The sequence below is a fragment of the Leptonychotes weddellii genome, chromosome 5, assembly GCF_054177405.1.
Source record: "Leptonychotes weddellii isolate Sample4059 chromosome 5, ASM5417740v2, whole genome shotgun sequence".
Classification (NCBI taxonomy): Eukaryota; Metazoa; Chordata; class Mammalia; order Carnivora; family Phocidae; genus Leptonychotes; species Leptonychotes weddellii.
Genome location: NC_138373.1, coordinates 8,712,026 through 8,735,675, shown reverse-complemented (window position 1 = coordinate 8,735,675; position 23,650 = coordinate 8,712,026). Strand labels below are relative to the sequence as shown.

At 45.8% G+C, this 23,650-nt stretch overlaps 1 protein-coding gene across 1 annotated transcript; it reads right to left on the bottom strand.

The window, feature by feature from the left end:
- Window positions 1-911: 911 nt before the first annotated feature.
- Window positions 912-17,954, bottom strand: FKBP6 (FKBP prolyl isomerase family member 6 (inactive)). The gene is made up of 4 exons (XM_081819123.1): window positions 17,717-17,954; window positions 17,504-17,613; window positions 16,066-16,158; window positions 912-1,387 (listed from the first exon to the last, which is right to left on the bottom strand). The coding sequence occupies exons 1-3, from the start codon at window positions 17,948-17,950 to the stop codon at window positions 16,068-16,070; spliced, it is 435 nt and encodes a 144-aa protein (XP_081675249.1). The 5' UTR covers window positions 17,951-17,954; the 3' UTR covers window positions 912-1,387; window positions 16,066-16,067.
- Window positions 17,955-23,650: the final 5,696 nt, after the last annotated feature.

The following is a 23,650-nucleotide window of genomic DNA, read 5'->3' as shown; positions in this document are numbered from 1 at the left end:
GGCAGGAGTCACCCAGGGGGCCTCTCAGCACCCTGCTTCCCCAGGAACAGAGGCAGCACCTCTTTCAGCTCATCCTGTTAGGAAGGGAGGCGCCAGAAGGTGGGAGCACAGACCAGGTGCCTCTTGGGTCAGGGAACGTGCTCAGCCCTTGAGCAAGACCTGTGGTCTGGTTGGGTCACTTGTGAGTGGCTGATTGTGGGAACTCATTTGAAACGCTCTGTTTTTTGGAAGGGGGGGATGGTGGTAATGAGAGGAGTGAAAACAAAGGGCTGCCCAGGGTTGGGAGAAAATCAAGAGCTTCCAGCTGGGAAATTGAGGGACGAGATAAAGAGGGAACCACCCACTGGATTTGACTGCGTAGCAGGTCAGGGTGAGATGGTGGGAAGGCAGTGGGCTGGAGAGTAACCGGAGGCGAGTGGAGAAAGCCAGTGTAGACAACTCCCTTGAAGAAGGGTGGTCAGGACGGAAGATGAGGGTCAGGGAGGCTGCAGAGAGAGGATGCAGGACTGGTAAAAGGACCTAAGGGCAGTGTGGGTGCTGTAGGACTGGGTGCACTTACAGAGGACTGAAACAAAGCTGTGGGGAGACTGCAGGGGTCAGGGCCAGAGCCCAGAAGGGGGCACCCCCGCCTCAGCACTGCAGGGAGCCAGGAAGGCCAGGCCAGGGGGGAACCAAGTGCCCAAGGACTGGTGGCTCCCAGGTTTCTCCGGGATTCATCCCAGAGCAGCAGCTCCCCACAGAAGGGAGCGGGCGAGGGAGCCCCATCTGAATGCTCAGGCATTTCCTTATTGGGTACATCAGAAAGAATTGCTCTGGCTCTTGCTGATCCAACCGGTCTTCATGAATGGCTGTCCCTCCACCCCACCTACTGACTTCACAAGTTTAGTTGAATTCACACAATTTATACTGGATCTTGCAAGGACAGAGAAAGGTTTTATTTATTTAGAACAAAAACATATGTAACATAATTCTCTAAAACAGAAAACCCTATAAAATACACAAAGTAATCTCTATTTGTATTTACCCAGGGACATTAACAGCCGGAAGGGGGGCTAGGACTGGGAGAAAAGCCAAGGACTAATTCCATTTAAGAAAAACAAGAAACTGCCTTTTAAAAAAATAGCATTTTTCTACTTGTCAGTAGCTACACTTTCCCCGACTCTGTGTATGAAAACGTGAAACAAAATAGCACCTGTGAAAACACATTTGAGCTGCGTCAGTCAGAGATGAGGCAATGACCGGGGCTGTGGAATTCCAGCCCCGACTTCTAAGCGCGTCCCTACAACACAGTGTGTGCTGGGGAGTTCTTTCTAGAAAGCCCCCCTAGCCCCAGTGATGGAGAACTCCAGCAGCCCGGCCACTCTCGTCTGTAGTTTAGTTGAAGAATCTAGGAATCAAACACAGCAGTTAGAAACGCAACAGGACTCAGCTGCCCGACGCAGAGCAATCATAATCTGGAGGTGCCACGTGCGGCCACGGCCACGCGTCCGAGAGCCAAAGCCGGCCCTGGGTCTGCGGTGACCGCACTGGGCAGGACCGGGGGACAGCGGCCCCTACTGGATGGGTTCTGGGAGACGGTAGCTGATTAACGTGGTGGCTCTGAAACTTCAGATCAAAAACACAGGACAGTCTCCAAAGATCAGAACAGGAAGGACCCTAAGATCATCCAGCTCAACTTCATTTTTCAGATGAGGCCCCAAAAGAAAAGACTAATTTTTGAACGCAGGCAGAGCTTTATTCATTGCAATTTCTCGACTGTTCCCCAAGGAGCGACACTTCCTTAGCCATTTAAAGATGTGAACCCCCCCCCCCACCCAAGCAGCCGAATGCTTGCGGCAGCTGCTTTTCAACCGGCAACCACCAGCACTTGCTGCACACACTGGGGCGGCACGAGCTGCCCGGGATGCAACCAAACCAGGAGCCCGGGGGAACCTGTCCCGGCAGCTCCGGGCACAAGCGGCGTCACGCTGCCGGACAGACGACACGCGCACTGGTGCGGAGAGACAGAGCGCCACCGTGCAAGTCCTGGGGGCCACCGCCTCCGCTCTGTGCCCCTCTGTCCCGAGCCCGCGCTTCGAGCCTCACGCAGGTGCCGCCGGACGAGTGGGCTGGCGGCTTTCCCAGCGCTGCTGGAACAGAGGTGCGAGCATGGACACTTCTTCCTTCACGCGCAGCGGCGGTCTCAGGGGAGGGGACCTTGCCTGCGCACCCCCCCACCCCCGGGGGGCAGCTGTAGCAGCCGGTGGCTACAATCCAAGGCGGAAGGGGGAAGGCCAACGCTCCCTCCTCAAGCAGTTGATGTGGCTTCTCGCCTAAATCTACGTGGAGTGCTTTCCGTGCCTGTAAGGACTACGGCACTCGGCTCGTGAAGCCTTTGTTGGCTGGCCTTCGTCACAAACTCCAGAAAAATATGGCACCTATAAAATTCAGCTTACAAATCTCAAAGGCACCGCTCTTATGGAACTCGTTTTTAGTGGGATAAAGAGATGAATAAACACACACATCTAAGTGCTATAAAAAAAAATAAGCAGGCTACGGGGATGCAGAATGATGCACGGTGCTCTTCGACATGAAGTAACGCGAAGACCTCTCTGAGGGGACATTTACGCAGACGGAGCTCTGTGAACAGCCAGGAGAAGGGCTTTCCAGGCTACAGGAACACGGATGCAAAGGCCGGGACTCCGAGACACGGCTGGAGCGACGGAGAAACGTCAGCAAGCCAGCATGGCTGGGATGGAGTGAGCGAGGGGAAGAAAGACCGCGACACTGGACTGGCACCAGGCGCCAAGTCACTGGGGCCACGGAGCCCTCGGGCAGGACTTTCAGGTGCACCACTGGGGGTTCTGAGCAGAGAAACAACTTTTTGAGAAAAGAAAGGTGAGTCTGGCTGCTTCGCGGGGAAGAGACTGCAGGGGCATAAGAAGAGCAGTGAGGAGAGCAGTCCCCTCTACGCTGGGCTCTCGGGCTACTCTGCCCAGCACCCCGAGGTGGCCGCTGCGAGGTGGTGCCAGGTTCCTGGTCCAGGCCTCTGGAGACTGGCATCTTCACTCTCCGTTGGGCAGCACCTCACGTCCCATTTATTCCTCCACGAACCCAAGCTTGGCAGTGCAACCATTCTAAGGCCATCGCACTGGACGGGCCGCGTGTGGGCTCCAGTCAACAGTCCACTCACCTGCCTGACTAGAGTGAGACCCCCTGCCCACAGCCACTGACGTGGGAAGCATTTGCTGTACTCTGCTGGGCGACCGGACAAGGAGAGGATGGGGGTATGACCACACAGGATGCATGACGGCGGAATCATCAAAAGCACTTGCCTGTCCAACCCCAAGCAAAGTCCTGGAGAAACAACATGCTGGCAGTAATCTCCTGATTATTGGCAGGATCTCTGATGCAATCACCCCGAGAAATGGCCAGCCCTGGTGCCAAAACCAATTTGACATTGCTTCTGATCACTGGCAACTGCTGTCCAGCTTGAGGCCCAGCAGGATTTGCAATGTTCAGGCCCAGAACATACCGGTGAATCAAGACCGAGCTCAAGCCCCAGAGTCAGTAAGGGGAGAGGGAGACTCACCGGAGCATCACGGAGCATGATTAAGTCATTCCACCACTAATGCTACCTGTTTGTCACACAAACAAGAGTCCATTCTATTGTTAAAGTGAAGGAGTTAATTTACCCTGTATAGATGTGAACCCTTTGCTTCAGGTATCATATATGGTATTTTAAGTCCATAAACAGAAATTTTGGTATAATTATTTAAAAATAAAATCTTGAAAAAATAATCATCTCTGCACCCCAATGGGGCTCGAACCCACAACCCTGAGATCAAGAGTGGCACGCTCTACTGACCAAGGCAGCTAGGTGCTCTGGTACAACTATTCAGGCATTTGAATAAAAAGTAAAGATCTAGGGGCGCCTGGGTGGCTCAGCTATTAAGCGTCTGCCTTCGGCTCAGGTCATGATCCCAGGGTCCTGGGATCGAGCCCCGCATGGGGCTCCCTGCTCAGCGGGAAGCCTGCTTCTCCCTCTCCCACTCCCCCTGCTTGTGTTCCCTCTCTCGCTCTCTGTCAAATAAATAAATAAAATCTTAAAAAAAAAAAAAAAAGATCTAAGGGCGCCTGGGTGGCTCAGTTGGTTAAGCGTCTGCCTTCGGATCAGGTCATGATTCCAGGGTCCTGGGGTCGAGCCCCGCATGGGGCTCCCTGCTCAGTGGGGAGCCTGTTTCTCCCTCTCCTGCTCTCTCTCTCAAATAAATAATCTTTTTTTTTTTTTAAATACTAGAAGGACACAGACATTTCTTACTAGTTATGGAGAAATGTAAATAGACAATAAGCAAATGAGGAGAAACTTCCCTACACAAATTCAAACATCAGAAAGGCACGACGGGGCCCCTCCCACAGGTAACGGCACTTCTGCACTCTAGTCCACAGAAATGGGAGCATCAGCGCCTGGAGCCTGGGTAAAGCTGGCCGCCTTAGCACATCCGGCTGGGGAGCCCCCCCCCATCCACAAGGTTATGCTTAGGCTTGTCCGCACCCCCTTCAATGGGGCTTTCGGGCTCTCCTTTTGCTTCCTTCCCAAGTCCAAAAGTCCCCCACACTCCACCCTCTCAGGCATCAAGCTGCCTATTAACCTGGGAGGAGGAGCAAATTTGGTCTCCTTTTACTTCAAACTCTTCTACTAAGTTTCAAGGTCTTTCATTAAACAATGTCCTAGAGATGCGCTTTCTTAGGGAAGGAACTGTTCTTTTGTGTACCTCTTCTGCTCTCCCAAAGCAACCAATTAAAAATGCACAATATTTCTATCCCAGCCACATCAAAGATTCAGTATTATAAAAACATTAACAGCAGGTCAAAGGGTAAAAAAAAAAAAAGCTTATCTTTGTGACAGGAAGGGGTCTGCTACCAATCACTCCTGATAAAAGCTTTTAATAAAAACCTTTCCTTAACATGATGAAAAGACGACTATCTCAGCCCGAAGTTCGCATCATGCCTACGAGCGGAGAGTGGCAGTCCCATCACAGCCAGGAAAGATGCGGGTGCTCAGGGCTGTCTTCACTATTCAACACTCTGGAAGCACTAGCCCACATGTTTTGATGGGCTCTGAGTAAAATAAGAAATGCAACTGGTAGAAATATTTGGATATGATGATCATATACCTAGAACATCAAGAAAGCAACTGACCAACTAATGTGACAGAACTATCAAAAAACTAAAAAATTCACAAACGTGTTTGGTTACACAGAAACAGGCAATATTTATAGAAAGGACACCTGACTGTAAAGTTGCTTGACCAAGGACATGCTAATTCTAATGAGATCCCCTCTCAGATGCACCAAACTGGCAAAGATTAAACTAACAACAGAAATGACAGCAAAGCTATGGGACAGAATCTCTCAGATGCTACCAGAGGGGACATAATTGCTACAGCCACTGAAGAGATCAATTTAGCAATACCTAGTTCAGTTGAAGAAATACAGATCACAACCCAAGGATACATTTAGTTAAGTGTCACAGAAAGCTCAGGTGTGGGGACAGTAACTACAAGGCCTCCTGCTACTGTTAAGAATATTGTAAAACCGGGCACCTGGGTGGCTCAGTGGGTTAAGCATCTGCTTTGGCCTAGGTCATGATCCTGGGGTCCTGGGATCGAGCCCCACATCAGGCTCCCCTCCCTGCTCAGCTGGGAGTCTGCTTCTCCTTCTGCCTCTGCCCCTTCCCCACTACTTGTGCTCTTTTTCATGGGAAAAAGAATACTGTAATACCCTCCTAAGATGGAATGCTACTCGTTTTAAGATTTTATTTGTCAGAGAGAGAGAGAGAGAGCACATGCGCACAAGCAGGGGGAGGGGCTGAGGGAGAGGGAGAAGCAGGCTCCCCACTGAGCAAGGAGCCTGGTGCAGGACTTGATCCCAGGACCCTGAGACCATGACCTGAGCTGAAGGCAGACGCTTAACTGACTGAGCCACCCAAGCGCCCCTAACTCATCGTTTTTTAAAAATGAGGTGGTAGTTCTTTGAGTGTTAACTTAGAGATCACCCAAAATGTATTTAAATTTTATTTATGTACTTTAAGCAATCTCTATGTCCAATGTGCAGCTTGAACTCACGGACCCCAAGGTCAAGAGTCACATGCTCTTCTGACTGAGCCAGTCAGGCGCCCCCAAAATGTATTTGAACACAGTATGGTACAAAATACAGGATTCTATTTGTGGGGAAGATTGCATATATACCCACATTCTCAAATATTCACAATAAACCCTGCAGGAAGGATGCACATAAAACCTCAACAGTGGTTACCTCTGGAGAGTGGGCTTGGGGACTGGGAGCTTTATACTTCACCCCCTCTTTTTTTTAAACTGTAAGCATATAGCATTTTATAATTTAAATACTGACAAAAAGTTGTGGGGGTGGGGTGGGTAGAAAGCACTGAAGTGCAGAATGCTGATAATTGTCAGACAGGTAATGCGTACACGGGCAGATCGGCATGCTGGCCTTTTCTACCTTTAGGTTTGAAAATCTCAAGGAAAAGCTTAATAATAATCAACTGAAAAAAGAAAAAAAATGTTTCAATCTAGTCTGTGTTCCATGAAATGACTTGACACATAAATCTTGTGATCAGTATTCACTCAGTGCAAAGATGTTCCCAGGAACGCTGACGATAGAGATAACCAAAGGATCAGATAACCAAAGGATCATTTTAGGAGGTTCAGTTAGTTGAATTTTCAAATTGGAACCAATAAGAAGTAACACTTTAGCATAAAAGAAAAGGTATCAAAATGGAAAAGTTCACATTTTGCAAATCCAATTCTCGTAGCACGCTGAGGTGCAGTCAGAGAAAAAGGTCATCATGTCTCCACGGCTCACGGAAAGATAAGCCTGGAGACCTACAAAGACAAAAGCAGCCAGACTTAGGCAGGGAACACAGAGCAAGTTCCAACAGGCAGACTCCCGCTGAATATATGAATACTAAACAAGTGGCTTCCGAGGAGAACATACCCAGGCCTGGAGAAAAGGCAGCCAATGTGAAATCGAAACTCCAGCAAGGATATGATCGGTGTCTACAATAATTGCACATAATAGCGAGCAGTAATCAAAGAAGAGTGTGAAAGTGTAACAGAGAAGCCCAAGAAGTGATGTAATCCTGGAAGCCTGAGCCGGAGGCTGCAGAGCCCAGGATGTTGATGCTGGAGACCCGAGTACAAAGCCCTGGGGCCAGCCGGGCAGGGTGAGCAGGGTTCCCATGGAGTCTGGTGCCAGCCCCGCCCTGTCTCCCAGCGCCGTCCAGAGCACTTCCCTCTAGGGCCATGACAGGGAATCAGAGTGAACGACCGACCGTCAGCCTTGAGCGGCATCTATGAGGAACGTCAGCAACAGTGGGTCTTTGAAAAAACTGACGAGAGCTGCAGATCCCTCTTCAAAATCCCAGAAAATGCACAAACACTGTCCATAAAGGTGAAAATTCATAGCCCCTCTCTGAAGCTGTTCTCTTAACTGGTTCTTTCTTAAAACACATTACTCAGCCAATTGGAAGAACCTAGTCTGGGTATCTCGAGTGATTCAACTGAAGGAGAAGAATGTGAGAAGGAGCCCTAGCCCATTCATACTCTGATGTGATGTTCTGGCCTGTAAGGTCCTCCTCCAATGCGTCTCTCCTGCTCCTGCCACGCAACTGTTCAAAGTGGACCCTCACTGCTGGGCCCGCCTTCATCTGCCGCTCCCCACCCTGGCCCTGGTTCTCTGGCTCCACACGGACCCTTACTATGCTGTCCAGGGTTGGCCTCCGCCTGGCGGTCGTCCGGCTCAGCAACCTGGCCCTCCCCTCGGCTACATCCCTCCACTTCTCACTGCTGGCATGCATCGGGGGCTATGCAGTGGTCTTCCCTACCTGCTGGGGAATGCTGGCAAGCTCTCTGAGTGGTCCCCCAAGCCCAGGCTTTCTAGGCTTAAACTGAGCCAGAGAGCACTGCCGGGCCCTCCCCCCAGTGGGGGTGGCCAGGACCCACCACACAGCCCTGCTGCACGTCCTCCAGTGACCACTGTCAGAGCTCATGGCCCTCGGCTGCCACAGCGCCATGGTGAAGGCAGCAGGGTATATGGTCAAAGAGGTAAAAAGTGCCACCCAACTGCCACCTTCATTTCAAAACCAGGTTTGTATTTAATGATGCAACGGAAGCCCAGAGGGATTAATGGACTTGGCCAGGGTCACAGTAACGGAGTGAAGATAGAGGAGCCACATTTCCCGTTTCTCAAGCCCGTGATGAGTGGTAAAGGGCACTTCCATAATTGCAGATTTTGAAAATTAGAAAAAGGAACCTAGTTATCTCCTGAAATTTAATTAAGTCGCCCTCACTGATTCCTTACCACAACAAACACAGAATCCACTGAAGGAAACCTTAGTAGGAAGCAGGTCTGGGGCCCATTACAGCTGCCAAGAGAGGATGTGAAGAGAGGTGAAGGGGCCAAAAACCCTGCCAGGGGAAATGTTTTCCCAGGAAGGGGCACAATGAAAAGGTGCCAACCTCAGTGGAGCTATTTATAGTCACACAACAAAGGGAGGACTTCAAGGATCCCTCCTGAGCTGGGAGAAAAGGCATTTCACAGATCTTCAAAAGATCAAGGGACCGTGTCTAACAGTTTGCCTGAAAAACGACATGGTCCTCATCTGACAACAAGAGAATGCCTGCCCGGCCCAGTTACCCTTGAGAAAATACAACTACATTTTGAAGAGAAAAAAAAAAGTGAAGATTCAGAGAAAGAAAATCTGACAAATTAATAATATATAAAATTACAAAAATACCTTTAAATACGTTATTATTTGTTTAGGACTCAGACGAGTCTTACTGGAGACATGAAATGTCTTTATAGACTTAAGAGTAGATTTGAGAATTTCTTCTTAATCTCTTTGGGAAGAGGGGGGATTCAAATAAATTCCCCATCTAGATCCAGTCACATGCTGTGGGGAAACAATGATTGCCTCCCAGGGTTTTCCTGGCAAATGACCAGTCCAGCCCGGACACAGGAAGGCTATTTTGGAACAAGGGAACCCCTGACCCCAGAGGACACCTCTAGCTTCAGCGTTGGCATCAAGTTCTGTGGGGCCTGCTGCTTTAGTGCTCACTTCCGGCCGACTCTCTGAACCAGGATTAAATCTCAGAATTTCAGCTACTAAGAATGTACTCTCTGCAGCGTGGCCTTTATTCCCACCTGAGCCTCCGAGGAACTTCTCTGGCTTCCCAGAAAACATTTCTTATTTTTATTTATTTCTTTTTAATTTATTTGAGAGAGAGAACATGTGCATGGGAGGGGGGGAAGGAGCAGAGGGAGAGGGACAAGCAGACTCCATGCTGGGTGCAGAGCCCGACGTGGGGCTTGATCTCTCGACCCATGGAGATCATGACCTGAGCTGAAATCAAGAGTTGGTCGCTTAACTGACTGAGCCACCCAGGTTCCCTGAGACAACATTTAAAAAAAAATCTGTTAAGATACTCTTTTCCTGGGCGCCTGGGTGGCTCAGTTGTTAAGCGTCTGCCTTTGGCTCGGGTCCTGATCCCGGGGTCCTGGGATCGAGCCCCGCATCGGGCTCCCTGCTCAGCGGGGAGTCTGCTTCTCCCTCTGACCCTCCCCCCTCTCATGCTGTTTCTCTCTCTCTCTCTCACATAAATAAAATCTTAAAAAAAAAAAATACTCTTTTCCTGAGGCTGCTCATGCAACATGGCTCAGTCCTCTTAATTCTACAGCTCAAAGGCTTCAGCTTAAGTATGGAAAGCTGAGAAAAAGGGAGAAACTCCTAAATACCTAAAAGAGGGAGAAAAATCCAGGGGCACCCAGTGGTAACACTCCAACTGAAAAAAGCTGCTGAATATACTTAAAGCTTTAGATTTCATCTGGGGTTTAAATTTCAAATCCAATGAAAATGGTCACAGTTGTTCATACATAAGCATAAAGACCTCCACAGGAAGGGTCTAATTCTCTGAGCTTCATTCCTTCCCAAATCTGCAAAGTGGAAACAATAATTTCTCCCTCAGAAATGTTGCGAAGATTAATGGGCTTGTGAATAGTATGAAGCGTTGCAGACCTGGAATAATGCTCAGACTCTAGGAAGAACTGTTGAAAACCCTTCACCCCGAGCACTCCTGTTCACTCACTGCAGACCTTGGCTTACTCCCACAGGTCAAACATAAGCATAATAGGAATTCCAAAAACCATACAGAAACAGTGACCTGTGTAACTATATACATACTCAAAACAGCTGGAAGAAGAGATTTGAACTTACAAAACATTTAATTAACATCCTTCACATGAAAAAGGGTTCTTACAATTCAATACTTAAAAAGACTCAAGAGAAGAGGAGGCAAAGGAGGTCAACAGGCAGTTCGCATAAAGAATATAGATGGCCAATAAACACACAAAAAGCTGCTCAACCTCACTAGAAATTGGGGATATACAGATTAAGATGACATAGCACTTGTATCCACTATTTCAGGGGGGAAAAATCCACCTGGGGAAAAACTGGGGAAGCCACTATAAGAGTTGGTACCCAGTGCAGAGGATCCTGAAACATTTTGATTGGCTCCCACCTGCTCAGCCTTAAGAAGGAGTGGATACCCTGCCCGTGTATAAGAACTCCTGACCAATTTTTCAACTGCTACATTTTTTAAAAAAGATTTTATTTATTTATTTGGCAAAGAGAGACACAGCAAGAGAGGGAACACAAGCAGGGGGAGTGGGAGAGGGAGAAGCAGGCTTCCCATGGAGCAGGGAGCCTGACGCGGGGCTTGATCCCAGAACCCTGGGATCATGACCTGAGCAGAAGGCAGACGCTTAATGACTGAGCCACCCAGGTGCCCCTCAACTGCTACATTTTTAAATGTGAATAGGCAACCAAGAAAACACCAACTATTTGTGGAAAGTCTGCAACATGGGAAAGAGAAAGGTTAAAGCAAATAGACAGAAAAATAAACATTTCAGAGAACAAGAGACAATGTACAAGAATGGTCCTTAGCTTCTAGAGATACATAGGGAAATGGGAAATCCTGTGGATGAAATGATAGCATTACTGGGATCCACTTCAAATTAACCTGACAGTGCTAGGGGTGGGGAGGAAATGTGTGGGGTCAGAGATGGAAACATTGGCTTTATGCTGATAACTGTTAAACCTAATGGCTGAATACATGGGAGAATCATTATTCTACTTGTTGAAGTTTGAGATTTTTCATAATACAAAAGTGTGTGTGTAGGGGGAACGTGGGATACTATGAAAAAGGGAAATTGGAAAAGATCTTGTGGTTTCAAATATTTGATTGCTGAAATGAAAAAAGCCAACAAGAAAGAGATGGAAGATGTGGTATGTTTCCCTGGAGGGTGAGGGAGGAGGAGAGAAAACTTAAAAGAGACATAAAGGACATAGAGAATCCCTGCAGAAGGTCCAACATCCAACGAACAGGAGTCCTAGAACAAGAGAAGGGGGGGGGGAAGGGAGGAAAATTTCATTAAAGAAATCTGGAATTGCTTAGCTCTCAAGAACCTGAACCTCTAGAATTAAGGTGCCTATATAAAGGACTTGAGCTTCTGGGGGTACCTGGACACACTACTGTGAAATTTTAGAGAAGGTAAAAATAAAGAGATATACTTTTACCAACATCTGGAGTTGCTGAGGAGGAGCTCTGAGAAGGGAGAGGAGTACAGACAGGAGAGCCATTTGGGGGTGGGGTGAGGTCTGAGGGGAGAGCTGTGAGGGCTAGGTGTGGAGGGAGGCACAGTTTGAGAGCAGAGATCTTTTAAATGGGGTCTGGGCAGGGGGACAGAACTAACTGGGGGGCAAGTCCTAAAAGGGGGAGAGTTTCTAATGAGGAAGGGAGCTTTCAACTGGGGGATAGGCTGTAAGTGGGGAGGGGGTTCTTTTCATTCTAAAATCTATACCCAGCTATGTGTCTGTAATCAAGTGTGAGTTGGACATATAAGGAGGTGAAAAATTTATCTCTTCTATATCCAGTTTTTGGATGTTACTTGAGAATATCAGAAGAAGGAAGTAAACCAAGAAAAGAGATCCAGTAGACAGTGGATTCAACCCAGGAGAAAAACAAAATCCCAGAATGGCAGCTATGCATCAGCCTATGGGACACTCTGTAGAGACTGTTATATAAAACAGGACACTTCTAAGAGGAAGAACCCTGAGAAGAAAGGAGAGTCATTGACTAAATGGTACCACACAGTTTTTGAAGAGGTAAGGATAAAAGCAAACAGTTCAAGAAACAAAAACAAACGCAGTTTGAAATTGTAGGAACAACGAAAGCTCTTAAAAGGGGCGCCTCGGTGGCTCATTCGTTAAACGTCCTGCCTTTGGCTCAGGTCATGATCTTGGGGTCCTGGGATCGAGCCCCGCATTGGGCTCCCTGCTCGGCGGGAAGCCTGCTTCTCCCTCTCCCACTCCCCTTGCTTGTGTTCCCTCTCTCGCTGTGTCTCTCTCTGTCAAATAAATAAATAAAATCTTAAAAAAACAACAACAACACAGCATTGGCTTTTCAGTTAGTAACAGTCTCATCATAAAGTGGAGCACAGAAAATACTGTCTTTAGCTTATGAAATCAGAAACATCACTGTAATATTTTCATTACAATAACCTAACAGGGGCTGAGAACAGTGACCTAACTATAAAGGAGGAAAGAAATGGTATTGTATCATATCACAAGAAGTCAACCGATAAAAGTCCAAAACTGACCAAAAAAAAAAAAAAAAAAATCAAGAAATCGCAGTATAAACATAACATTTAGCTACGTAGAATACGGAATATCTAGTTACGTGGAACAATCCCCAGGAGAAACAGAAGTTAAAATCGGTTTCCTTTGGTAAATGCTTTAGTATTTTTTTTTTCCAATGTGTGGCTCCAGATTTGACTCTGGCTCTTTCACTTACTAGCTACGTAACTGTGGCAGGTTAGCTTCTTCACATCAAACTCATCGTTTATAAAACGGAGAGGACACCTATGTTCTAGAAATATTGAATTTATCCACGTAAAACACGTAAGAGTACCTGACACATTGAATATGTTTAATAAATAGTTTGATCAAAATTAAACTATGAAAAAAATGAATAAACAGTAAGTAATGCTACCAAAACAATCTGGAAAAAAAATAAGACAAACCGAAAGCCAAGTACATTAAAACCATGCCTAGGTAAGATGGCCGGGTCGGGGAGTCTCCTCGGTCTATCCAAACCTGAGAGTTAACCTTGTAAACTCGCTCAAGTTCTGCCTTCTCCAGGAAGCTTTCCCCATCACTCCTGGTGTGTACCAGGATCACCTCTGAACTTCCAATTCTGTCCCCCCACTGCCCCCTTAAAGCTTCTCTTCTCCAGAACAGCTTTAGTCCCTTCTTCCACTGCCCACAGGTTATCCTGTAGAGCCTTTGGCATTATGGTCCTCCTCCTCCTCCAGCCAAATTCCCACTTAGTACTAGAATCCTACTGACAGAAAGCTCCCTCCCAGCCTTTCCAGATGGGAGGCTTCATGCTCCTGCCTCCTTTCCATTTCTGCTCGTGTGTTTAACTCCAGGCTGTCATTACCTCTCCAATACCTGCCACCTGCCCTTCCAATGTGCCCTTCCCCTGCCCCCCTTCAGAACCTGCTTAGCATGAGCTGGAAAGATCACATCTTTCCCCTCCTCTGAAACCTACAGAGCACAGCCCACACTCCAAAGAGGACTGAAATGCTGGGTGATCCACAACGGACTTCAGCTCTGAATTCCTGGTCTTCTCCCCACCGCTCACACCTGTGCCCAGTGCTGCCCTTCTTTGAGGCTGGGCTCAGCAGAGTTTTCCCCTCTTCCTCCCCTTGCTCTCTGGGACAAGCAGCCTTCTTACTCGTCATTGCTCCCCACGTCCCTGCTCTGTGGTGCTAGGAAGGGGTGCCACTCATGGGTCTCTATACACCCAAACAGGCCAAAGTCCTGCTTTGAGATTTTTCAAACTGGAGCCCTGGCTGGTACAGGAAGAAGAGGGAGGTATGGGGTAGGGAAGAGTTCGCTCTCAAATAGAAAGGCTGTGGAAGGGACCCCTGGGCACGCTTTACGGTGGGAGAGCATGCAGCAGAGATGGGACGAGGTCCTCGAGGCCTTCAGAGCTGCAGGTCTCCACCTGCCCAAGGCCTGGCTGTTCAAGAATTGATTCTGCGAGCTCCCCAAATCCCTTCAGCAAATCTCTTTTTTAGCTGATGCTAGCTGAAGACAGGTTTCTGTCACTGGCAAGGACGAGTGTCCTGACAGCCAATATGAGAGCCAGCCTGGAGGATATGGTTTCAAAGAGGCTGGTCTAGCATTTCAGCTATTTTACGCTTGATCCAACCAACATTTACTGAGTGCCCGTCATGTGCTGGGCATGGTTTCAGATGCTAGAAAATACAAAGACAAAAAAAAGACGTGGTCTCTGATCTCACAAAATGTAGTCTGTTATGACCAGGAGCTTCGAGAACATAATTGAGAGAACACTCATTCTACCAGAAGGCTCAACATCTTGGAAAACAAGATGAAGACAGATCACTAGGATTTAACATCTTGGAAAATAACAAATTTTGTCAAAACTAGGTTGTCAAAAAAGAATCTGAAAACTTGGACATTTTAAGTAACTGACTAGTCACAAGTACAACAGAAAAAGAGCGTAGCAGAGAGAACACCAAAGACCCAGAAGCCAAAATATGTTACAATCTCAACAGCAGTGGGAGTAGAATAATAATGGCTATTTTAGACCGAAACACAGTCATTGGTAATTTGACAAAACACCCAAGACATAGGAATATCTGGGAAACCATCTAAAAACTCATCAGGTCCAAAATGCCCTGGAGACAGAGAAAGGGCAGGAGGAGGGGAGAGTAGAGACGACAAGAAGCAGCTGCCCTGCTGGATTTTCCCAGATCTGTTTCCAGGATGGACCGTGGAAGAACTGGGTCTTCGCTAAATGGCAGGACATGCCAGATGACAGTCCAAAATGTCTGGTAAGAAGCCAGCAAACCTCCCTTCCTGCCGCACATCAACAGCTGCCAAACAGGAGAAGTCCTCTGGCTCACGTCTCCGTTCAGAAGACCTACAAATACTCCAATGTCCCCGAAAGACCTGAAGGCCAGGGTCACAGGGTCAGAGTCCATGATAAAGGCAACGTTGACTTCTGATACCGACCGGTTGTTTTTGACAGGGCTGAGAACAGCAGTTTTTAGATCACTTGTGAAAATGTCTGGGATGAATAGGCCTTTTCACTGCCGCCTTCTCTCCAACCTCTTTTGTAGAGAGATGTAGGTAGCAACAAAGGGGAGATTTATTACCATGAGCCCATTCGGCAGCTGTTTTCTTGTTGCTCCTTGTTTAACTTCTCCCAAGAGAGCAGAGTTATCTACCCAGCTAAGCAGGTGTTGAAGGCAGGTGATTTTGTTTCCATTAATTTTCTTAAGTAATAGTAAACCAGACTAGAGAGTCCGCTCATGAACTCCCGGGGAAACCTTAACCCTATGGCTGCTAGACCACAGGGCGTCTGCTGCAGCTGGAAGGCTAGGTTCTGATCCCCGGTGGTTCTAACACCTTCCAATCTCTTGGACTAACAGTAAGCAGAACCTAAGAGTCCTGGCCCATCCCTGCCCCTCAACATCTGGATTTTGTCTTCGTTAACAATGTGTTCATTGTAAAGTGATGTTGGGGGCTTTCAGGAAAAACAGATTAAGAAAGGCATTCCTCTTCATTTCAAAGCCCTGATAAACCACCACATTAATGACTATACTCACAGCTTCATGTTCCAAGCTCCTGTGAGGGAGAGGTTAACATAAAACATGGAGAAGTTTTTAATTTTAAAGCTTAACACCTCCCAAACCTATCAATTTAACCTCAGTTCTGGGTGCACTTTGCAATCTTCTCCCTGATCTTCTTCACGAGAAGGCCCGTGGTATGTGCACTCCACAAGGAACTTTCTACTCCTCCCATCTATGCTCAATTGTAGACAGCCACTATTCAATAGTGGACTGAGGAGAACAGCCAACCTTCCATATGTTGGACAAAATCCTGAAGCCTTTTATGCTTCAGCCCTTTGATTACCTTCAATTTTCTCCTACTGTAGAGCCGTTATCATAAGGAGCGAACATTCGGTGACACATCTCTTTCTCTTTATCTGTGTAGTCCCTGTAATAGCTGGAGACAGAAACATACACTAGTTAAAGTCTGTCTTTGCAGGAGGTGACATCTGGTGGCTGGAATACCGCACTCAGGTCCAGAAATACTGAAAATTCAGCAGGTCCCGAAGTGAATTAGGAGGGGATGGAAGCCATGCTGGAGGTAGGGGAGCCAGGAAACTCCCCTCAGAGGGGACAGTAACAGTAAACCTCTACCTCAGAGGCTGTTCAAGAAGCCCTTGGACAGAAAGCCCACAACCTGAAAAGACTGCAGCCTTAAAGGCTGGGAGCCACTTTATAAGGGCTGCCAGGCTGAACCTCTTGCCAAGTGGCCTCATACTCCGTGGCTTCTAAATTATCTTCAGATTTCTTTGCTAAAGAATGGTCAGATTCCAAAATTTCTACATCTAACTTATAAGTATCCTGACAGGATACTTCTCTTAAAAATTATTTTTGGTACCCTAGGTGGGACTGACAGGATACTTTTAAAAACCAGAAAAGGGGGATGCCTGGCTGGCTCAGTTAGTAGAGCATGCAACTCTGATCCTGGGGTTGTAAGTTTGAGCCCCACATTGGGTATAGAGATTACTTAAAAATAAGATAGTTTTAAAATACAAGTCATTTCAGAAAAAAAAAAAAAAAAGGAAATTGCTGGACAGTCCTAAAAGGCCTGAAATATAACAAATGGATCTAAGTATAAGAGGTGCACACACCTCAGACTTTTTTAACATCAAAAGCTTTAACTAGCAATCTAGAGTAAATGTTTAATGTCAACAGGAGCAATACAGAAGGACAAAAACAAAACAAAACAAAACAAACCACCTAAAAAGACAGTGGATAGATTATGAGGTGTTGGAATTACAGACTATTTATATGCCAATATAGTCATTGTAGAAAACTTTGAAAATGACGTCTATAATCACAAAATGTTGTATTACTGAAACACTGGTACATATTTTACTTGGGTAACAAGAAAGTCACCCTATGCGTAGGAGTCAGACCTGAAAGATGCATTGCAGACCAAACAGGATCTGTAAGACAACCTTCTGCCATCTGTTAAGAACACTGGTTTTCAGTTGATGGCAAGTAGGGAGGAGTAGCTGAAGAACAAGGCCCTTTTTAAAAATTACACTGGCCCACCTGTTTTAAGGTGCTTACTTTGGGGGTAGGAAGTGGGGAACAGACTTGTAGTCTGGAGGAAGCTGTTGGTTTAGCACTTCATAAAGTCAGCTCTAGGGGGCGCTGCCTCCCAACACATGCTGGGCAACATTCCCAAACAGTCCTTTACCCAGGTGGAGACACCAGAGCCCCAGCCATGGCACTCGCCTCTTTCTTTGGTTTGTACTCCTGCAAACAGGTCTCACCTGGCCAGTTTCTTCAGCTCATTATTGATGTCATGATTGAAGGGCTGTTCCTGCTGGGCTCGGACTAGAAAATCTCGGGCCTTCTGATACTCAGTCATGAGTAGACAGGCCTGTCAAAGGATGGTTTTAAAAACACACTTGGTTAGGAAAGACAGCATTTTTTCACTATCTTTTCCTGGGCATTCGTTCTCAAGTCCCTGGCCTCCAACACACCTGTCCACACCGGAAGAGGGCCTTAGCATTCTTCCGGTCGATGATCAGAGCTTGTTCTCCATAGCGCAAGGCTGTGGTAGGTCGCTCCAGCTTCAGGTACGTAAAGGACAGGTTAAGGAGAACAAGAAGCTTGGCTGCTGCCACCAGATGCTGCTCTTCAGGGGGTGCTGATCGTCGGTGGAGAAGCAACAAGGCCTGTGGAGATGGAAAACAGGTAGTCAAGAGGAAGCACATAATCTTACTATTGAAAGCCCGAAGAATCAAAAAAAAAACATTAGAGGTTTAAAAAAAAATGAGCTCAACAAGTTGCAGGACATAATATCAATATATGAGAGGTAGTTGTAGGTCTATACTCCAGCAATAAACAATCCAAAAATGAAGAAAACCACTCCATTTACAACAGCATGAAAATAAATCACAATAAATCTAAAGTGTAAGAATTGAATATTGAAAACTACAAAATACTGTTGAAGACATTAAAGAAGATATAAATAAATAGAACACATCCCATGTTCATGGCTCAAAGGACTTAATATAGTTAAGGCAATATTCCCCAATTGATCTACAGATTCAAAGCAACCACTACCAAAATTTCAATAGCCTTTTTTGCAGAAATGGTCAAGCTGACCTGAAGATTCACATGCAAATTCAAGGGATGCCAAGGAGCCAAAACAGTATTTACAAAGAGAAAATGGAAGACTCACACTTCCAAATTTCAAAGCTTATGACAAAGCTACAGCAGCAAAGCCAGTGTGGTAATAGCATAAGGACACACATAGATGAACAGAATAGAATTGACAATGCAGACTGAGAGTCCAGAAATGAACCCATACTTCTGTAGTCAACGGATTTTTCAAAAAGGGAACCAGCCCCATTCAACAGGAAAAAAGTAGTCTTTTCAAAAAAAGGTGCTGCGACAACTGGACGTCAACACGCAAAAGAGTGAGGTTGGATTCCCACTTCAAGCTACAAACACAAGTTAACAAAATGGATCATAGACCTAAACGTAGAAGCTAAACTGTAAGACTCTCAGAAGAAACCTTGACGTGTAAATCTTCATGACTTTGAATTAGACAATGGTTTCTTAGATATTACGTGAAAAGCACACATCACCAAAAGAATAAACTGGACTTCAAAAGTAAAAACTTCCGTGTTTCAAAGGACATTATCAAGAAAATGACTGAAGAAAAATCACTATAGCCATTACTTACTGGTTTAAGCTGATAACACAATTAATGGTTTATTGCTGTCATCGTCCGTACCTACAGATAATTCTGTATCTTTATTATTTTTTTTTTAAAGATTTTATTTATTTATTTGAGAGAGAGAGAATGAGAGACAGAGAGCATGAGAGGGAGGAGGGTCAGAGGGAGAAGCAGACTCCCCGCCGAGCAGGGAGCCCGATGCGGGACTCGATGCGGGACTCGACGCGGGACTCGACGCGGGACTCGATCCCGGGACTCCAGGACCATGACCTGAGCCGAAGGCAGTCGCTTAACCGACTGAGCCACCCAGGCGCCCTAATTCTGTATCTTTAAATAAAAAGACATTCATACATTCCTGAAAAGAAAAAGAATGTAAAAACAAAACCCGCAGAATGGGAGAAAGTATTTGTAAATCATATTTTAAAAAAAATCTAGTATCCAAACAATATAAAGAACTTTTATAAGAATTAAAAGACAGAAAACCCAATTAAAAATGGGTAAAGAATATGAACTGACATTTCTCCAAAGATGACATATAAATAGCCAATCAACACATTAGTTATTGGGAAATGCAAATCAAACTTAACGAGATAACTGCTTCATACCCACTAGGATGGCTATAATTCGAAAGATGGAAAATAAGTGTTGGTGATGATGTGGAGTAACTGGAACCCTCGTACTGTTGGTGGGAAAGTAAAGTGTTGCAGCCACTATGGAAAACGGTTTGGCAGTATTTCAAAAAGTTAAACATGGGAGTTACTACATGACCCAGCACTTGCACTCCTAGGTACAAACCCAAGAAAAATGAAAATCTGGGTCTACACAAGACCTTGTACACCAATGTAAAAAGCAACATTATTCACAGTAGCCAAAAAGAGGAAACAATCCAAATGTCGACCAACTGATGAACAAAACACAGTAGGATCCACACAATATACTGCTCAGCCTTAAAATGAATGAAGTTTGGTATATGCTGCAACACAGATGAACCTTGAAAACCTCATGCTAAGTGAAAGAAGCCAATCACAAAAGGACAAATACTGTAGGATTCCATTCATAGGAGTACCTATGGCAGACAGACAAATTCCTAGAGGCATGAAGTAGAACGAAGATTACTGGGGCTGGAGGAGCAGGGAGAACTGGCAGTTACTGTTTAATGACTAAACAATGTTTGGGATGAGGAAAAAGTTCCAGAAATGGGTAGTGATGATGGTTGCATAACACTGAATGCATTTAAATGCCACTGGATGGTATAGCTGAAAATAATTGAAAAGACAAATTTAGTTCTCACTAGTGTTCTCACTAGAGTTATTAAAAAATAAAAAATTTTAAGACAGAATGGAGTATGAATACACATTACAACGTGGATGAACCTTGAGAATATTTTGCCAACTGAAAGAAGCCAGGCACAAAGCATCACACGTTTGATGATTCTGTTTACATAAAATGTCCAGGAATAGGCAAACCCACAGAAACAAAGTAAAACAGGGGCTACCACGGTGTGTTGGGGGAATGGAATATAACTGCCAACAGGTACAGGGTTTTTTTTTTTTTGAGGTGATGAAATGATCTGGAATTAGTGTTGATAGATGCACAACCTTACAAATACATGAAAAACCACTCACCTGTACACTTTAAAATGTGAATTTAGAAAAGCACAATCCCACGAGAACAAGGAATGAAAGGATGATAGCAAACCCAAGATGTCAGAACAGATGGCAGAGTCATGACCAGAGAACGGAGGCCCACGTCCGAGGGGCTGGCCCTCCAGCGCAGAGCCGCAGGAACGGACAGAACCAGCGATCGGAACTGGCCAACAAGTGGGGCTGAGTAAGAGAGGACAACAAGATGGACATCGAGAGTAAAAAAAAGGAAAGCAGAAGCTCAATCCAGGAGGCCTAACAATTAACAAAGAGTCCCCAAAAAGAGAAGACAGAGACAAGGGCAAATTACCAAAGAAATAGCTCAAGAAAGTTTCCCAGAAGACAAGTTTCCTGAATGAAATGATACACCCGGGGCTTAATACAACAAATTTTTAAACACACACAACCCCCACTGTAAAATTTTTTTTTTTTTTTTAAAGATTTTTTATTTATTTATTTGAGAGAGAGAGAATGAGAGAGAACGAGTACATGAGAGGGGGGAGGGGCAGAGGGAGAAGCAGACTCCCCGCCGTGCAGGGAGCCCGATGCGGGACTCGATCCCGGGACTCCAGGATCACGACCTGAGCCGAAGGCAGTCGCTTAACCAACTGAGCCACCCAGGCGCCCCCCACTGTAAAATTTATTAACACCAAAGGAAAAAAGATCCTTAAGTCTTTACAGAGAAAAAAGAGAAAAGATCACATAGAAAAGAACAGGAACCTAAAAGACATCAGACTTCCTCACAGCAACTGTAAAAGCTAGAATCAAACAGTATTCTTCAAATCTGACGAATAGTGACTGCATGCTAGAATTCTATACTCTGTTATGCCAACTGTTAAGCATGTGGTAAGTACAAGAATATTTTTAGAAATGCACGGATATACTTACTCTATCAACACAAGGGATAAGTGGAAAAAAGCAACAGGAAGTCCACAAACAGAATCACAGGGCAGCCCAGGACAAGAACTCTGAACCAGAACACCGGAGAGCAGAGGGAAAACACTAGTGAGAACTAAAGATCCACCTTCCAGAACGAGAAGTAGAAGATATTAAAAACAGCAACTAAAGCATGTCAAGTACCAACTCACAATGCCAGAAAAAGCCGCAAACTTAAAGAGGGCCTGGGAAATGAGACTAACGATGGAAGGACTGAACTGATCTTTCTTCATTGGAAAATTCTTTTCCCCCGTGTGAGCAGGCTCTGTCTCATGAAACCTTACAACATTGATAGTTATCTGTGATTTGAGCCGACCGTGAGCCCAAGCCTGTACCCTTCATGTTTAGGACCTTGATTCCGTCAGCATTCCGAAGGACAACACACTCATCATGCACTCTCCTGTCTCTTGAGCATATGCATAAAAACCACACGTCGCAAATACCATGAGCCACCTACCCCAAATCCTATCTCCCCCCTCCTCTAGCAGAGCCTTGAGTTCATTCACAACAGTGGTATACAAATTAAACTACAGTTCCCAGATTCCTACACAGTTACTGGGGTCCACTGAATATAGGTCTGGCCAGTGATATAGAAAAGGAAGTCACTAGCTGAGGGGGTACTTCTGGAAAGCTCTTAACATAAATACACCAGACTCCTCTCCCCTCCCTTCTTCCTGCCTGGGTGACCATGTGATGCTATAGGACCATCTTGGGGTAAAAAAGGATATGTTTAAGGGTAGTGGAGCAGAAAGAGGGAAACTGGATTCCTGTACGGCTTCATAGAACTGACGTACCAGCGTTGGACTGCCTCCCTGCTCATTTGAAAAAAAATTTAAATTATGGTTTATTTTCATTAAATAATTAATTTTAGAACATGAGCTTTAGAGCGGGGGAGGGACGGAGGGAGAGAATCTTAAGCAGGCTCCACACCCCATGCAGCCTGACGCAGAGCTCGATCTCATGACCCTGAGATCATGACCTGAGCTGAAATCAAGAGTGGGGATGCTTAACCAACTGAGCCACCCAGGTGCCCCTAAATCTGGTTTAAAGTACAATTTTTCAAGATTCTGTTGCTTGCAGCTGAATGCAAATCCTGAATGAATGAGGCTCCCTTTACAAATGAGACAAAGTCAGAATGCTCCTAGACTCTAAACTCTGTCCTGTTTGCCTCTAGAACCTAGGGCAGAGTTTGGCATACAGAAAATGCTCATATTTGCTGAATGAGTCACAAAGCAAAAACAGTGAATTCCTGTCAGCATAATCTATGCAAGGAGCCAAACCACAATGAGAAGCCTGGTGAGAATGGAGTCACCTTACAGCTAGAAAAATCTCCACTGTCAGACAGGAAATGAAGATGGCAAATGGGATGGAAAATCATTTGGTAGAGGACCAACTGATTTATTTTTTTTAAAGATTTTATTTATTTATTTGACAGAGAGAGATACAGTGAGAGAGAGAGCACAAGCAGGGGGAGTGGGAGAGGGAGAAGCAGGCTTCCCGCTGAGCAGGGAGCCTGATGCGGGGCTCAATCCCAGGACCCTGGGATCATGACCTGAGCCGAGGGCAGATGCTTAACGACTGAGCCACCCAGGCACCCCTGGAATGAGAACTTTTAAAGACTTTTTACTGAAATACACACAAACAGGTAATTACAAAAACAAGTGAACAGTTCAAGAAACTTTCACAATCTGAACACACCCATGTAACCACATCCAGACACAAACACAGAACACAAACACAAATCCCATGTCCCCTCGCCTGGTCATTATCCCCGGCAGGAAGATTTTCTCAATGAGATTTTTCTTAAGGACTGCACGTGAAGAATAGGGACATATAAGAACTTTCAAGGGCGCCTGGGTGGCTCAGTTGGTTAAGCGACTGCCTTCGGCTCAGGTCATGGTCCCGGAGTCCTGGGATCGAGTCCCGCATCGGGCTCCCGGCTCGGCGGGGAGCCTGCTTCTCCCTCTGACCCTCTCCCTTCTCATGCTGTTTCTCTCTCTCTCTCTCTCAAATAAATAAATAAATAAAATCTTTAAAAAAAAAAAATGTTCTAAGTCCTCTGCTTTAAAAAAAAAAAAAAAGAACTTTCAAAAAAAAAAAGAATGAAGTGGGGGAAATCAGAGGGGTAGACGAACCATGAGAGACGATGG

Excerpts from the sequence above, each read along its gene's own strand:
- FKBP6 (XM_081819123.1), bottom strand. The coding sequence starts at position 17,950 with ATGTGCTTCCTCTTGACTACCTGTTTTCCATCTCCACAGGCCTTGTTG. Across the intron at positions 17,614-17,716 it reads CCCTCTTCCGGTGTGGACAG|GCCTGTCTACTCATGACTGA; the intron begins GTGTGTTGGAGG and ends ATCCTTTGACAG. Across the intron at positions 16,159-17,503 it reads GAGCTGAAGAAACTGGCCAG|CTATTACAGGGACTACACAG; the intron begins GTGAGACCTGTT and ends TTCTGTCTCCAG.